Source organism: Oncorhynchus clarkii, chromosome 17, assembly GCF_045791955.1.
Source record: "Oncorhynchus clarkii lewisi isolate Uvic-CL-2024 chromosome 17, UVic_Ocla_1.0, whole genome shotgun sequence".
In the NCBI taxonomy this organism is placed as follows: domain Eukaryota; kingdom Metazoa; phylum Chordata; class Actinopteri; order Salmoniformes; family Salmonidae; genus Oncorhynchus; species Oncorhynchus clarkii.
The window spans coordinates 41,859,486-41,876,724 of NC_092163.1; the positions used below are offsets into that span (position 1 = coordinate 41,859,486).

Here is a 17,239-nt window from a genome sequence, read left to right on the forward strand (position 1 = left end):
GGAGACCGTCTGACAGCTGTCTGCATTTGTGCATGTTCTTTTATCTTACTGCACCTCTCACATTGTTGACTGGCTCCAGTTGCTAGAGATTGCACTACCGCTGACTATAATAAATACTGGGGCCTAGTACAGGTCCGGTGCATGCAACGTTACAGGATGTTCAGAAAGAAACGTGCTGCGTAAAACTACAAATCACCTTGCTTAAGTAACTACTCATTATTATTTGTAGATCAGTCACAATTTACCCCCAACGCACCATGGATTTGACGCTGTTCGAACCCGGCCATCGTGTTGATGGTGCAGTACCATTTTATAACGACGGTAACCATATTCATCTGGTGTCTCCAGGAAGAATAACGGATCTCCCAATTCTTCCTCCCTCCAGTGTCGGTGGGTGTCAACATTCAAACCAAATAAGACCAGCAAATTATTTAAAACGAGGAGATGTGGCGCAAGAAAAGAGACAGAAACATTGTTCATAATTGAAGATTTATTTCCACTGAATATTAATTCAAAATGTATATTATAAGGAACAGTGTAGAACTACTAACTCATCCTAAAATATTTTACAAAAATAAATCAATTTCATGTTAACTGTATTGACTAAAAGAACACCAAGTTAAATTAGTTATATTTTTCAGTTCCCAAGCATCTTTTATATATTTGATTTTCTCCATGATACTGAGAATCACTTCAGAACAGCGTGCATTTCACATCCCTGCTTTCTTTCCAACCTGGTCACACCAGCGATGAACCCTTTTAGCCACATAGGAGAAATTAACCCCTCAAAATGAGTAACACAACACTGGGTCTGTACAGGCATTACAGGGTTAATAAATAGTGGGGATAGGTCATCTATAAATGGAGGAGTCGTAGAGAGCTTGCTTTCCTCGTCTCCTTTCCTAGATGACCACTGATGGATGCAAGCTCTGGAGAAGGGAAACACATTACTGAAGGAAACCTATTGGTGCAAACTGTAAATAGATTAAAGCAATATTGTTTTGTTAGAGGAAACCACAGTGATGACTAAGGGAGGTAGACGAGGAAGCCACTAAAGATGCGTTGATCATGCAAATAATTTCACTTCACCCTTACCCATAAGCATTCACTTCGGCCTTTACTGATCATTGGCTTGCAGCCAGAGATTATTTTTTTTAAATCTTGCCTTGTACATTACTGGATAGGTCACAAGCAGAGCAATGCTATTGTCTATTCTATGATGGTTAGTGTATTCATACTGTGGGCTGTTATGAGGAAATCTACAGGTGTAAATACTGGAAGAGCCAGTTGAGGGCAGAGGTGGGTTATCTTTGCAGTTAGCTAATAATACATGGGATAGAACTGAAGTCAATGGCTAAATGAACGAAACCAGGAAGAGCCCACAACAACACAGGCTTGGTTTCAACACTTTACCATCAATACAGTATAGAGGCTTGCTATACACGTCAACATACTGTAGGTTTACACCCTCGGCTTATGATCAAATAGAACACTTTCAACATTCGGGTACTCTGCTTGTTACGGCTTACAGGAAGCCTTGAATTATTTATTTTCTTCTGTTATTTCAAACCAGGTTTGTTTTCCAAAAGCTCTTAAACCCGATTCAGCTCCGGGGAGCAGTGTGACATTTGGCTATGGGTGCTCAGGGGGATAATACTGAACATTTTAAATACTGAACAGGACAGTAGGCACGGCCTGGGATCAGGTTAACATGAAACAGAACACTACCAGGCAGAGACCCAGATAGCACGCGTCAGATAGAAAAGGACGGCGCAACACCGAAAGGTTCAGTAAACTCAACGGGACTAAAAAATGTTTTGAATCCATTTTAAAACTAAAAGAAACAGTCTTAGCTGAAGTGTAGAGTTCTGCGTTTCAGTCAGGTTACTGAGCACACAGCCCAGCAGGAAGACCTGCTCTGTGTTTGACTGAGTTTCTCCCACTGGAACCAGTAAGCCCTTATACCTTTACATTACCAGCACTCCTCCTAGTTAGCAGTCATCCTGAATCACATCGTAAATTAGGTCATCACTCCACTGAGGTTAAAGAAAAACAGCAAACGATCAGGAAGAGGGCAGTGAAGAGAGGGAGCAAGTCTTTTATCACATCTTCCCCAACACTCCAGACTGAGAGTAAAGGGGGGGGTGAGGAGGGATGGAGTGTATGGGGGTTCTCAACCGCTCTGATGTAATCTTTTCTACACACCCAGGTTGAAGATGAGGTTTGGGGGTCGACAGGGAAGGGGATGAAGCATGACTTAGAAGTTCTGATGCATTCTGTTGAAGATGGGACTGGTGCTACAGGGGTCACAGAGAGACAAGACAGATGATCACAAGTGTTGTAGGACATTAGGGGTCAGAGGTCAGGGGTGAGGATCAGTTGTAGTGCTGTAGTCTCTGGTAGACGGCTACGCGGAAGGTAGTGCTGAGGACGTAGCCGATGCCGTCCTCCACATCCTGAACACGCCGGAGGAAACGAGCGCGGTCTCTGGCTAGCTCCTCCCACGGCCCGCACCGGTCCTCGTCGTCCTCGCTGGCGTAGAACTCCTCCACCGTGTCACAGAAACACACCTGGAGTACGACAGAACATAAAAATCAGCTTGACATACGACTTAAACACTAAATCACACCTAACTAATCACTAAAACACACCTGCAGGATACAGAGACGTGAGACAACAGATCTCAACTTTCAACACACTGAAACTACATTTAATTAAAAAGCATCACTGGGTTATAGTCCTAAACATTCTGAAAGGACTGCAGGACAATTCATCCAAAATCCAGGACTACAATTGTGTCCAAAAACACTTCCATTAGAAACTGTAGGCCTAAACCCAGACATTCACACACACGGAAAATCACACTTGCTCCAGCTCTCTGCACATTTTACTTTTTTTCCCTCCAAACTCACTATACATCTAGCCTGCTACAGCAATACAGGCAGAAGCAGAAATTGGAGAGGTGAAGTGAGGGAGAGGCAAAGAGGGGTAAAGAAGCTGAATCAGTATCACCATGAAATGACTGTTTGATGGATGGCCTGTAGCGCATCACAGACGCACTAAAATTCGCCTGCATAAAGCAGCAACCCACTGAGCACTGCAGACTGGGAGCGACTGACATACACTATTCAGAGCGGAGGTTATTAACTAAAGATGAAAGACACTGAAATGTGCTTGGCACGGGCTGGAGGGCTGCGAAAACGTTGCAGGAGCGAGGTGGTTATGAGCTGACGCTCTAAGCCAGAGAAACGGAGAAGAAAGAAAAAAAATAAGGCCTTCGAAGAAATCTCTTTCCCTCCCTCTTGTCTTGCCCAGTTATCACTGTTGCTAAGTAACGTGGCAGTTCTGTGCTCATAATAGGGGGGATAATGTCACAGAACAGGCATGGAGAATGAAGCCCGAGCATTTCAAAGAAATCCGTGGGATTGTGCATTGGTGATTAAGTCTACTCCCATGGTGATGGTCTCATAGCATTAGACTGCATTTGATTAGAAATGTCTAGAATGAAAGATGCTTTCCCAGCAGTTATAGAGCTCCAGAGGTTCTCTAAAAACCCACTCTGTGTCTCTCGGACGCGTCTCCCTGGAGACGTAAACATGCTACCCTCTTTTCCCTGTCTGCATGCTGACAGACTAGACGCCAACGTTCTAAATCCATCACACGCACACACACAGAATGGTTCAACAACCAGCATAAGAATTCCCCTGACAGTGATAGCCACATTGGCTATGGAGCTTGAACGATGCGCTACGTCGCTAACAGAGGAAATTTGTCATGAATGGAGGGCACAAGCTTTTAGGGCACTAAACTTGACTACTGCACCGACTCAGATTCCTGATGATTGGTTAAAAGAAATGGATAATATGATGATAGTTGGAGCTGTATTGTTAGATTTCAGTGCAGCCTTTGATGTTAAATAGTTTTTGACAAAAAGTTACTTGCTATGGCTTTACGTCACCTGCCATCAAATTGTTGGAGTTATTTATCCAATAGAACCCGGAGGGTGTTCTTCAATGGAAGCGTCTCTAACGTACAATATGTACAGTGCCGTGTCCCTCATGGCCGCTGCCTTGGGCCGTTACTCGTCTCTATTTTTACAAATGATTCGCCGCTGGTCTTACACCAAGCTAGAATGACTATTTATGTGGCTGATTCCACACTCTACATGTCAGCACCCAACGCCAGTGAGCTCACTGAAATTCTAAATAAGGAGTTACAGTCAGTATCAGAATGGGTGATTAATAATAAACTGGTCTTAAATACATCTAAAACCAAAATCATTGTATTTGGTTCAAAACATTCTCTAAGAGCTAAACCATTGACCATTGAGCAAGTTGAGGAAGCTAAACTCCTAGGTATAACAATGGATGGTCAATTATCATGGGCAAGTCATTTTGCTAAAGCTGATGTGAAGATATGTCTGTAAGAAAAAAGAAAGTTGTTCTGCATTTCCTACGCAAAAATCAACTGTACTAGTTGTTCAGGCTCTGGTGTTGTCCCATCTTGATTACTGTCCGGTAATATGGCCAAGTGCAGCAAAGAAAGACCTAGCAAAGCTGCAGCTGGCTCAATACAGAGCAGCACGTCTTGCCCTTAACTGCACACACAGAATGAACAGCAACATGCATGCCAGTCTTCCCTGGTTGAGGCTTGACGAGAGATTAACTGCTCGTCTTCTAGTTACGAGAAATATTACTGTGACGAAAATGCCAGATTGTCTGCATAATCAATTAACATTCAGCTCAGACACCCAGAAATAACCCACAATACATACCACCTGGGGTCTCTTTAGGTCCAAAACAAATTCAGGGCAACGCAGTTTTATACAGAGCCATGATTGCATGGAACTCACATTTCCAATTGCGCAAGCAAACAGCAAAATTACTTTTGAAAAACAGATAAAAAAAACAAAAAAAAACAAATGTAATGGCAGGGACTGTGAGTGGACATGCACACATGGACACATTATTCTTGAGTGGTATTGTTTGTATATTTTTTGGGATGCATTGTTTGTATATCTTATTTGACATTTGTGTGACATTCGTTTTCTTTTCTTGGTCACATCACCTCACTCACATGGCCAGGGAAAACTCCTGGACCCATCTATGAATGATAAAATGGGGCGTGGCAGAGTGTAACATACTGTCATAATACATCAAGTACACTACAGGAGATAAAAGACTTCCTCTTCAGCTACTCATTAACAAATACAGCCGTTTCTGACTGCCGAGTGGGAAGATTCAATATTTTATGACTCAATGGATTTCCACATTTTACAACAGTCACAAGAATGCGAGTGACCAAGGTCCACAGATGACAATTTGACTGATAAGAATAGGACTACCTACAATTCCTTGAAAAACATGTATAAGGAAGAGACGTATAACAGTGTGTGTAAACATTATTTAGGCCTATTACGAACTCTCCACTAGAGAGAGCAGTGTCTGAAGTCATACTGACCTTTTTTACTGTGACACAGCCCATGGTGGTGATCTCTGGGATGGAGAGGGTCTCTGAGAAGCCACTATCTAGCCTCTCCTCTGCTGCCTCTTTCTTGTACTGGGGAGGCGAGTGGCTCTGTCCCTGTTCGTGACGGTGGGAGCATGGGGTTGTCTTGCTGCTCCTCTTACAGCGCGCCCCTGTCCCTGCACCTGCTTTAGCCCCTGTCGGCTCTCTAGTCCTGAGCGGGACCTGGAAGTTGAAAGGGCTGTAGGGGTCTGAGGAGGAGCTGAAGGAGTTCCACAGCCTCAGGCTCTCAGCCTCATCCACCTCACCGCTGCTGGACTCATCCCCAGAGCCAAACTCCTCCGCAGGAGAGGAGGAAGAGGAGAAGGGAGAGGGGGGTTGCTCTGGAGGTGAGGCTTGAAGGGAGCAGGCTGCTGTGGCTGTAGAGGTGGACAGGACGGTTCTAGGGCTGGTGAGGAGGGGGGCAGTAAAGTTTTGGGGGTTATAGGGATCATTGCTTTGGCACAGTGAGTTCCACAGTCTCTCCGTTTCTGAGTCTGGCCGCTCGGAATCGGATGCATCCTCATCTAGCACATCGGAATCTGAGAATTGTGACGAGCTGTCACTGTTGAAACCATCGTCATCCTCGCTGAGCGAGTCGTCTGATTGGCTGTCATCACTGCAGGGGCTGCCCATGATGTAGGCGATAGCCTTGTTACTGCACCGAGGTGTGGAGGGGGGTGCAGCGGACGCCATTTCCTCTTCCTCAGAGTCTGTGACGTCCGAGTCCTCAACCTCCTCCTCCTCCCCTTCCATCCCTCCTGTGAAGGCCGTCTCACCCAATTCTCCCTCCGGCTCCCTCTTACCAGAACTCCCCAGTGTTGGTGTGTCTGTCTCTTTTCTCTCTGTGATCCCCTGTAGCTCTTCACAGGGAAGCCTCAACATGTACAGTCTGGAGGTAGAGTGTTCTTCTTCCAGACTGGAATAGCCATGATCCTGGTCAGGGGTGAGAACTGACAACTCACTGAAGGCAGTGACAGCTGCAACACTGACAATATGACTTCTGAAACAGACTGTTTCCCGGTGATCTAAGGGGAGAACATCAGGGCTAGGGAGAGATTCTGTCCGGGTGGCCATTTGAAGGCTTCCATTGTCCGTTGGCTCCTCTTTGTGGCAGAAGGGTCCAGTCCTTTCGCCACCATTGCACTGTACAAACAGCTCTGTTGGCATGGTAACGGCGGCCTTTGTGCCACACTCTGGTTGACGACAATGGACGTTGCGGTTGTGATTGTTTTCCACAGTCCTCTCTCTGCTCGACGACAAATTTGACAGCAACCCTTGAGCACTGTCATCGGTTCCCCAAAGCCCGCCCCACCATTTACCATCGGTACTACTCTTTGCCCTGGCTGTCACCGCGTCGGATGAAAAACTATCCCCGCCAAGGACGTGCCCTTGCTTGGCGTGTTTAATTTCCTGAGACGACGCTGCGTTCAACAAAACTTTACCGAGAAAACCGGTTGCGAGGTATCCTACCGGAGTTTGCCTTAAATGTAAGTCCATTTCAGCAGCATTTCGAATCCCTAACTCGCTAAGAGAATCTGCTGTCAACCAATTCATATTACTATAACCTGACGCTGGTAGCCCATGCTGGTATTGCAGGTATGGTAGGTGGTGTGCATGCTGCGGAGTTCCAGGCAATATGTCATCCAGTTGTCCTAAAAACGCACTTTCTGCCTCTACAAAGTTCTGCTTGAAATCCCAACTGACCCACCCTGACACACTGTCGGCCAGGGCAGGATTACGAGGGCGCCCTGGTAAATAATTTTGCAGAAATGACAGGGCAGGCCTAGAAATCACGGAGAACATGCCCATCAACGAGCTGTTCTGGTTTGGTTGCCGGAGAGAGGCCACTGCATGCCCGGCGGCAGTGGATGGAGGTGTCTGCACCCCAGAAAAGTATTCCCCGCGATTCATGTTCCTAAACATTCGTACTACTGGCTTGTGGCAAACAAATTGTCGCTATGCAAGATAACTAAATGAGTAGTTTTAATAAAGAATACCAATTGACTGCTTGCCGTTGTGCAGTTTGTCTAAAGCGTTTTTGGTTAGCTAACGTTGCTGTAGCTAGCTAACTAAGTTAAGTATACGTCCAGGAGCAACGTTATCGTTGTTATGAAACAACTAACGTTAGCTTAAGTCTATTACGACCAAACTTAGGTCTGGCAATCAAGGATAGCAAGAACTTGCAACTTGGTAGCTAGTTTTCACAGCTGTTAACAGGCTAGGTAACGTTAACTAACGACGTTATCTTGATTTGAGATTGTTCGTTTCGTTGGCAGTTGTCGTTAGCGACATAATCTGGTAATTTAGCTGGTAACTTGGTGTGTTGTTCAGATCAGTGAAAATGCCATTACGGTCCCTTATCCATTACAGAAGGTTAGCAATAGCATACCGGTTAGCTCTCCTTAGGTTCCTGGATAGCATCGTCCATGTTGTCCGCGACTCTCATATTCTTTCGCGCAGTAAGATTCGTAAAAACAGCGGTCGTCGTGACGGTAGAAACGGAGCAGAGACTTGACGAGTCATAACATAGGGATAAATCCAGGTCCAACGATGATATAAGAGCCATTTTTGGTCTTGCCTGGAGAAAAAGCTGGTTGAATTCCAACACGTAACTAGAACTTAAACTAAGTTAGCTACTAACACTAACCAATGGATGTTTTGCGCCACAATCAGTGGTCTGAAAAAGAGACTTCAACGAACGGACTATATGTATATTCACTCGCTACAATGAACCTAACCGAATGCCACCGTAAGACAAATAATAGTCTTATCTAGATATCAACTAAATATATTATTTCGCTGTAAGAATTCAGGGCTATATTTCTCCTCTTTTCTCAATCGTTGTTTCATTTCCTTGTGCGGCTGCTCATTTGCCCGCTTTTCACAAGAGGATTTCGTCAGAAACTTTAGGGGGCGTCGTGAAAGAGCCTTTGTAGAACTGTTTAGGGACCGTCGCAGAGTTACCGGCGTCAGTAAACCACATAGGCGGTGTTGCATGACACGCAGTGTCCCGGTTATATAATGAAGTGAATCCAAGTCCCGACTCCTGCAGTGTATAGAAAAAGCACAGTGTGACAGGTGTTGAATTGGTGATGCTTCACACTGAATAAAAAAATATTGGGTTTCAAGATAAACTGAATAGTTAGAAATATTGCATCTTAAAAATAGGAGTTTGTGTCATACGTTTTGCATAGGGTATAGTATTTCTGGAATCAACCCATACATCAGGACTTGGAATCATATATAGTAGTGTGTTTAGCATCAAGTTAACATTCCACTCTGTTGCCCTCCAGTTGCAGAAGGCCTATGGATGGCTACTATACTGACACAGCACACAACAGCAATAGCCTATCTTTCACGTTTCTGGAGCATGTGATTAATAAGTGATGCAGCAAACCCACGGCGGTCCTGATAACCGTGAAGAATGGGTGTTTGGTCCCATTTGAAGCCATTAGCGTTCTACTGGTTTATTCTGTGAGAGGTGTCTGCTGCTCTGCTGAACTTTTGATGCAGCAGTGTGTCCTGTAGGAGGCCACCCACCCATGCATGTATTTATGAAGTATGCATCATGTCCCATTTTCTCTGAGTGCTGCCTGTACGGTCTTCTTAAGGCATCAAATATTCATGACAAGAAATTTTTCAATTCCCCATTTTTAAAAGGAGGGTTGCACATCGGGATGAAAATCCAACTCATGTAAGTGCTCTCTTTGTGATCCGTCAATGTTTATATTGAAAAGTATCTTGTTTCAATCTCTCCCTGTCAGACATGAACGAGTATATATTTTACAGCAAAATTAGTGTCCACTCATCTGAAAGTTGCCAGAGATAGCATTAAAAATAGTGTCCAGACCAAAATCCAAATAATACATTGTATTTGTACAATGGATCGAATCCCTGAGCTGGCAAAGTAAAAATCTGTCATTCTGCCCCTGAACAAGGCAGTTAACCCCCTGTTCCCCGGTAGGCCATCATTATAAATAATAATTTGTTCTTAACTCACTTGCCTAGTTAAATAAACGTATGTGGGTGCCCTGATTTATTTAATCAGTGCCTAACACAGTGTAACTTGAATCTTTCCCTTACAGTATGCCTGGTACGGAGCATTGACTCCTAGCTGTTGAATGTCATACACTCTCATCATACTGTATTTAAGTTTCTGTGTGGTCATCTGTGGGCTCTCAGATTTAGCCAGCAGATCTTGTCTGAGCAACACCCCTGCAATGGTGAACCTTGCTTCCCCACATAGAGGTTTACTCACGGTGATTCACACTTATAATAATCGGATTGTTACACAGATGACTGCCTAGGTGTGCTGGGACACAGAGGTATGCAGACTGACTGAAGTGTAGCCTATCTTCCCTCCCTCCCTCATAGTGAAAAGGATTATAAGGGCATGGCATTGAGCTATACGATTAACAAATAACATCGCATGAAACTGTTTCAGAGAAAGCGAGAAGGGGGGGGGGGGTGTATTATGATACAGAGAGGGAATTGATTGATTCAATCTTACCTCTATCAAAAATAATGGGGTATATCATGGTCGCCACCCATACCTAAGCCCCAATGCTGTATCTGCAGAAAAGTATTTTTTCCTTCAACAGAAGTTGAGGTTTAATTATGGCATTAATTATCATTAATCCGATCCCCCATAGTTTTGTGACTAGTTGGGTTTTCATGGTAATTAGACAACTGCTGCAGAGTCAGTGGACGTTTCATCTTACACAGTGCTTTCATCAGATGAAACACAAACAAAAGAACAGTGCTCACACAAACACCAATATCACCACACACGTCTTTTAGATTCAAGTTTATTTTGTTATTATTTAGTGCAAACAATATTACAAAACATGGTCAAAAAATAAGAAAATGCAATACAATTTTAAAGTCTAAAGCATAAGAAGTGGGGTAAAACTATATCCTGAATAAAAGAAAGAAACCACATTAATGATATTCTCAGTATTTACAGTACACAAGATCCAGTTCATTTTGAACTTACATTCGGTCCCGTTTTCCCAGCATTCCATAGAGGTCAGAGTTCAGTCCCTTGGAGCTGACCTGGAAGGACTCAGGTCAAACTCTTGCCCATCCCAAATTGACCCCTAGCCCCTACCCCTAGGCACTTCACATAGATCTGAAAGAACTAGAGAGGTACCTTCTGGTAGAATTTTCACTATATTGCTCAGACCTATACATTATTTTCAGATTTACACTTGGTATTTAGCAGGTAGGTGCTTGGTTTGGGAGTCCCAATGCCTTCCAATTAACCCCTGTCCTGGTCTCCTTCCATGTGTAATCACTGGCCTGTTAGGCAAGAGCAACATTTCTATCATAAAACTTTTAACCAGAGCCCTATACTGCATAGAGATCCATATTTGACTCTACTCTTAGCTAGAGTGTCAAGACCAGAAAGAAAAAGAGACATGGAGAAGGAAGCCATATGGTGTCCCTCCTTTCCCCCAAAGTGGTACAACTGTCACAAGGGAAAAAAACAATTAAAATCACTTTAATATCGGTCATCAGTCGTTTAGCACACAACAAATACCAACACTCAATATGGAGAAAGTCCTCTTTCAATCATTTAAAAATGTCACACTAAGAGACTATAGCCACATTATAGCCATTCAGACTGTAGTGAAACACCCCCAGGGAATATTCTTCCTGTTCTAGAAAAAATATGTAAATATCCACCAGACACATTCAAAGGGCAGTCAAATAAAGTGTTTTTTGAACGAGAGCAGTGGTTAAACTGGTTGGTTCGGGTTAAGCATGCTGGTCCTGTGTGATTACTGCACTTCAGCCTGAGATAGGCTAACCTTTAGTCGAAGAGCTCCTCTTGTCATTTCTAACACACACCTGTTCAAAACTGTCTTACCCTTGTTTCTAAAACAGCGATGTAGCTACTCTTTATGATTACTGAATGAAGAAACATTTTCAGAGATTTTGAAAAAAGATCAATGCTTTTAAAACAGGGCTGGTGAATTGTATGTTATGTCAAAGCCTATGCAAGCAAACCAAAACAAATAGCATCTAAATATTCCTTGCAATGGATGCGGGTATGTTTAATGATCCAAACAAATACGCATTACATTTCAACACCTTAGAAAGCCAGCCTTAACCTGTAGTCGTCTGTAATTGTATTGTGATCTGAAAACATCGGACACCAAGATGTCCTTATCTTACCGATAGCTGCTCTGTTATAGAAACTTCCTTCACCGATTAACCATATTTCACCAGGAGTTGTTTTTTCCTGACCAGGAATAAACTTTCTCCTAGTTATTTATATATTTTTTTTACAGGTCAACCCTTCTTGCTCAATTCATGAGTTAACCTTGATATTCCTCTCTCAATAGCAACAACTCTGCCCACAAGCAGATTTTCCCACTGAAAGTGGGAATTTTGCATTGCGAAAGGTCACAGTGTCTGTCTGCCAGTGAAACAAGGACAGTGTGTCCAGCTCTTACACAAGAAAATGAGAGCGAGATATCAATGCCAAAAAATGGCAAACTATCAAATCACTGAGTATCTCCCAAGGAAAGACACAAATGAGTTGAGCAATGTGCACGTAGTCAAAACCTTGATTTGCTTCGTCAGCACTTCTGTCACTGTCCCCCCCCCCCCAACCCGTCCCCCCTCTTATAGCTACAGTACTGTAAAACACATGAACAGGATCACTTTGTCGTTTGAAAAAGCCACGAAAGTCAAATGTAAGTTCAAAATGCATGAGAAATAAAAACCAAGTGAAACATTTCCACTGCATACAGTCGGAATGGCGTGAGAGTTTAGTGTCTGAAAGAGCATTTCTTTGCTCAGGCAGTTTATCCGTGACGCCAGCAAATCGTCTGATTTTCCCCACATAGACGTAAACGTAGAAGCACTCATGCAACGACAACAAAATAAATATTCTAAAGGCGTTGATATAAGAAACATTTTTGAACAAACGTTTGAGATTTGAGGATTCTCCCATGAAGACAACATTGTTATGTCAACGCACAGTACTACATTTAAAATTTGATTAGTGACCTGTGTCAATTATCATCAAACGGCGAAATGAAGCGTAGGTAAGGCTTGGATTTACAACAGCTAGTCAACAATGGGAGACACAAACACACACACACACACACCCAAACCAGTGCACACTCCAACAAGTTCTAATGCAGAGGAGCTACTGAATCAGGCTGAGTGGACAAAAGTCACGTGAGTCTTTAAAATGTGTTAGGGAGGACCCAAACCATAGGCAGGTCCGGTTGATACTGTACATCTCTACCCCACAATGACACAAAAGCATCTACGCCCTCTCTCTCTCTCAAATCAGAAAGACTGGATCCAACATCATTCACATATCACGATCTGCATAAATCTGGGGTACACACAGAAATCAAAATCATTTACACACACACACACACACACACACACACACACACACACACACACACACACACACACACACACACACACACACACACACACACACACACACACACAGACACACAGACACACACACACACACAACCAAACAGAGCTCGAAATGGAGCGGCACTAACAGAAGGGTAACGCTTGAAAAATAAATAACTTACGGTTCTCTTTTAAAAGACAGGACTTTGGAGGGGACCAGACCCGTTTCAAAGTCTTTTAAAAGACAGGACTTTGGAGAGGACCAGACCCGTTTCAAAGTCTTTTTCGCCAGGCGGTAAGATGGACGTCTCTCCGTTGCCCCTAGATAAAGGGGAAAGAAGCGGTCCATGTTTTCACAGAGTAACAATGCCCTCTGCTTCCTCCCACTGGTCCCCCATGCTGCCTGGTCTTGGGAGGCCATGTTGTTACCAGAGAAAAGTCTTCTGGAAGTCAAGAGTCACTGAGAAGAACAGACTGGTTATCTTCACATGCCCCAGTTGTCCCTTCTTATGGTGATCAGAGAGTCTTAAAGTGGGTCCATACAGTCCAGTACAGTCCCATGGATACAGTGTCCAGTGACGATTGACCGTCAATTATATATATTTTTTAATTTAACCTATATTTAACTAGGCAAGTCAGTTAAGGACAAATTCTTATTTACAATGATTGCCTACCCCGGCCAAACCCGGACAACGCTGGGCCAACTGCGCGCCGCCCTATGGGTCTCTCAATCATGGCCGGATGTGATACAAGCCTGGATTCAAACCAGGGACCATAGTGACGCCTCTTGCACTGAGATGCAGTGCCTTAGACAGCTGCGCCACTCGGGAGCGAATGAGTCAATGAGTCTACAGACACACAAACACACCTCAAACCTACATAGGACACACACATCCCACCTGGGCAGGATACGGGTTCACACACACCCCCACTGGGGGAATAAACCAGCCCGAGAAGCTGGACAACTCTGACCATAACAACTGAACGCACTCACGTACACCTGTGTGCACGCACAACCTGATCAGTCGTTCCTCTCTCCCTCTCACCCTCCACCTCCGACTCTCCTTCTCAGCGTGTGGAGTCGGTGCTGGGCGTGCCCAGCTGGTGCCAGTCTGCCCAGCACTGCCCGGCTGTCAGGGTCTTTAGGGGGATGAAGGCCTCGCCCAGCAGGGTGTTTTCCCAGAACGCACCCTCCCCCAGCACCCGCAGGTGGATCACCCTCTGCTGCAGGTCCCCGCGAGGGATACGGTCATACACCAGCTACGGGGAGAGAGAAGGGACAAATTTGATCTTCTTGACTTCATTGTAAGATGAATGAATTGTTTTATTTTGTACTTAGGAACATTTCCTCACCATCTCGTTGTAGGTGGGGTTGCAGGTGCGTCTCGCAGCCTTGGTCTTCCTCTTGCCGGTTTTCTGGGGGTCTGGGAGGAGGTACAGCTTGACGTAGGGGTCAGGGTCTGTCCCATCCTGCAAGGGTTGCTGGGAAAGACAGAGAGGGGGGGGGGGGGGGTAGTCAGTATATCCACAATAACAGTATACAACTTAAACAGTATGCTGAGCGTACACACACACACACACACACACACACACACACACACACTCACCAGGCCTCGTATGTGCATGACCATGATGAAGAGCTTGTCACTCTTATAGGAGATGGAGAGCTTGACCTCTCCTACCACTTTGCCTGAGACTGGACCCCAACAGATCTCTGGAGTTGGGGGAGAGAGACAGAGACTCAGACAGAGTATGTGGTTAGAGCTGAAAGAGTACAATGTAGGACCTGAATAAGTCTATAGCCTACAGTGTGTGTGTTTATAGTGGCAGGAAGTATGTGTCCACGTATTGTGTGACAGGCCAGGGAGGAGGGAGGGATGGAGCTACAGAGATAGGTGATTCTATTCCTCTGTAAGTGCTGTAGGTTCATTAGAAAGCCAATCAGGCAGAGTGACAGCTAGAGTTCCATTAACCTCTAACCCCTAACACATGAACCTGAGGTCAACATCAATGTAACCAAACACAGCAACCATAAAATCGCACTGTACAACTGTGCTAACAGCAATAAGTAAAGAAAACTGCTCCCATAGCAAGAAATGCTGCATGGTCTAAGAGACGTGCGTTAGTGTTTGTGTACACCTCTGTGTTTGACATGCTGTGTGATTGCCGACACGTTGTTCAAACAGCGCATGATAAGACCCTAGTCTATGATTGGTTAAAGTTATCACATAGGCTATTATTCCTGTCGCTAAGGGCACAGAGCCCCGGGGTCAGCTGATGCTGGCAGTACACTGGACTCATCACTTTAGTAAGTGATGAACTTTGACCCTGTGCCTACAGTGCAAATGATCTCATTAAAATAACTATCGATCCTGTCAGTGAGTCATCTGATGAATCACACACTGTGTGTGTGTGTGTGTGTGTGTGTGTGTGTCTGTGTACCTGCAGGTTTGCTCTGCAGTGTGTTCACCACTGTTCCAGGTTTCTCGTCTCTTTGCAGAGGATGGAAGAAAGTGTAGATGAGGTCACACTGAGAGATAGAGAGAGGGGGGGGGGGATAGAGAGGAGTATGAGGAAGTGTATATTCAGTGATGACAGAAAAACAACAAAATGCCAACCTCCATGAGGTCTAATTCATTTACAGGTAGCACATGAACATTTTGAAAACGTAAAAATGAAATGCTAATACTTCGGGGCTAGCAATTCTAGCTTGCGTTTTAGTTTGTCCAACTGTTCTATTACGGATACAGTGGACGAAAGTTTGCCAGCACACAGAGGCTGGACAGTTCTGATATGGGCCTGCAGTACCTCGCCCCGAGACAGCATGTGTGTCTAAGTCTGTAAAGCTGATATGACGCTGCTTCGAAAAAAGGAGGGGCTGAATTCTAAGAAACCCAGCAGTCAAACTGAAACCACAGACACACAGACACTCTGCACCAGTCATTCTGCCAAGTGCACGTCTGGATATTTTATGATGTCAGTTAGAAAAAAAGAATACAGTCATTTTAGAATCGCAGTAGTTTCATACAGTCATTTACACTAACCACTGTACATGGGATGTTACAGGATTAGGATGACAGTCTCGTGAACACACCAAAGGTCAGAGGGGACTGGTTACCTGGGCGACCTCTGGCGCAGCATGCACCAGATGCCAGACGTATCCGTTCAGCTCGTCTTTCCTCCTGTCAGCCATCGCCTCTCCTCGAGACCGCCCAATCAAAAAGCGGCTGGGGAAACTGGGAGGGGCAGCAAAGGACTTTGTCATGGTTTCACTTTACAGTTGCTACATCTAGTTACCGTAGGTAGTTAGTATGGGTACAGATAGATTACCACTGACATCCTTTCCTTTCAGTTATTTAGACTCCATTAAGCTCAATTAATCCAGAACTAAAATGTAACGGAATTTGGTCAGATGCGCAGTCTGTCCACGAGAGATTACTACTCCATTATTATCCGAAAAATTTGACTATTCCTCTATCGCTACTTAGAGTTAACTGTTGTTTCAAGAGAAGGGCGATGTTCTCTGTGCACGATCAGTGTGTGTGTGTGTGTGTGTGTGTGTGTGTGTGTGCATAAGTGCATGTGTGCGTGTTACCTGGGTAGTTTGGATGAGGGGAAGATGAGGCGTAGTTTACTGTGTAGTTCATAGAACTCCTCAAAGCTCCTCTGAACCAACACTGACCCCTGCTGGCCTTCCCGCTCCACCTTCACCACAAAAGCCTGGGGAGAGGGACACACACACACAATCTCTTCACTGACATTCTCAACCTATCCATGACTAGGTCTGTGATACCTACATGTTTCAAGCAGACCCCCACGGTCCCCGTCCCCAAGAAAGCGAAGGTATCCTGCCTAAATGACTACCGCCCTGTAGCACTCGGTAGCCATGACGTGCCAGCAGCATACCACCCTGCATCCCACTGCTGGCTTGCTTCTGAAGCTAAGCAGGGTTGGTCCCTCGATGGGAGACTAGACACTGCTGGAAGTGGTGTTGGAGGGCCAGTAGGAGGCACCCTGTCCTCTGGTCTAAATAAATATATCCCAGGACATTGCCCTGTGTAGGGGTGTTAACCCCAGTGTCCTGGCTAAACCCCGGTGTCTTGGCCCTCACACCATCATGGTTAACTAATCATCCCCAGATTACAATTGGCTCATTCCTCTCCCCTGTAACTATTCCCCAGGTTGTTGCCGTAAATGAGAACATGTTCTCAGTCAACTTACCTGGTTAAATAAATAAAAAGAAGTGCTTTGAAAGACTGGTAATGGCTCAAATTAACACCTTCATCCTGGAAACCCTAGACTCCCTCCAATTCGCACACTGCCCCCACAGATGATGCAA

General features: G+C 44.8%; 2 protein-coding genes across 2 annotated transcripts in view; both read right to left on the reverse strand.

Annotated features, from left to right (window-relative positions):
- Positions 1-475: 475 nt before the first annotated feature.
- LOC139370868 (protein phosphatase 1 regulatory subunit 15B-like) lies at positions 476-8,404 on the reverse strand. The gene is made up of 2 exons (XM_071110702.1): positions 5,461-8,404; positions 476-2,570 (listed from the first exon to the last, which is right to left on the reverse strand). The coding sequence occupies exons 1-2, from the start codon at positions 7,429-7,431 to the stop codon at positions 2,376-2,378; spliced, it is 2,166 nt and encodes a 721-aa protein (XP_070966803.1). The 5' UTR covers positions 7,432-8,404; the 3' UTR covers positions 476-2,375.
- Positions 8,405-10,302: 1,898 nt separating this feature from the next.
- The window catches only part of LOC139370869 (phosphatidylinositol-4-phosphate 3-kinase, catalytic subunit type 2 beta), a 66,233-nt gene continuing 59,296 nt past the window's right edge, over positions 10,303-17,239 (reverse strand). The window contains exons 27-32 of the mRNA XM_071110703.1: positions 16,496-16,620; positions 16,019-16,136; positions 15,343-15,430; positions 14,508-14,614; positions 14,254-14,382; positions 10,303-14,160 (exon numbers count right to left, since the gene is read on the reverse strand). Coding sequence (XP_070966804.1) covers positions 13,969-14,160; positions 14,254-14,382; positions 14,508-14,614; positions 15,343-15,430; positions 16,019-16,136; positions 16,496-16,620 — 759 coding nt within the window. The 3' untranslated portion in view covers positions 10,303-13,968. The remainder of the gene's footprint in view (positions 14,161-14,253; positions 14,383-14,507; positions 14,615-15,342; positions 15,431-16,018; positions 16,137-16,495; positions 16,621-17,239) is intronic.

Coding starts and splice junctions, on each gene's coding strand:
- LOC139370868 (XM_071110702.1), bottom strand. CDS start 7,431: ATGTTTAGGAACATGAATCGCGGGGAATACTTTTCTGGGGTGCAGACA. Junction 2,571..5,460: donor GCTGTGTCACAGTAAAAAAG/GTCAGTATGACT, acceptor GTCGTACTCCAG/GTGTGTTTCTGTGACACGGT.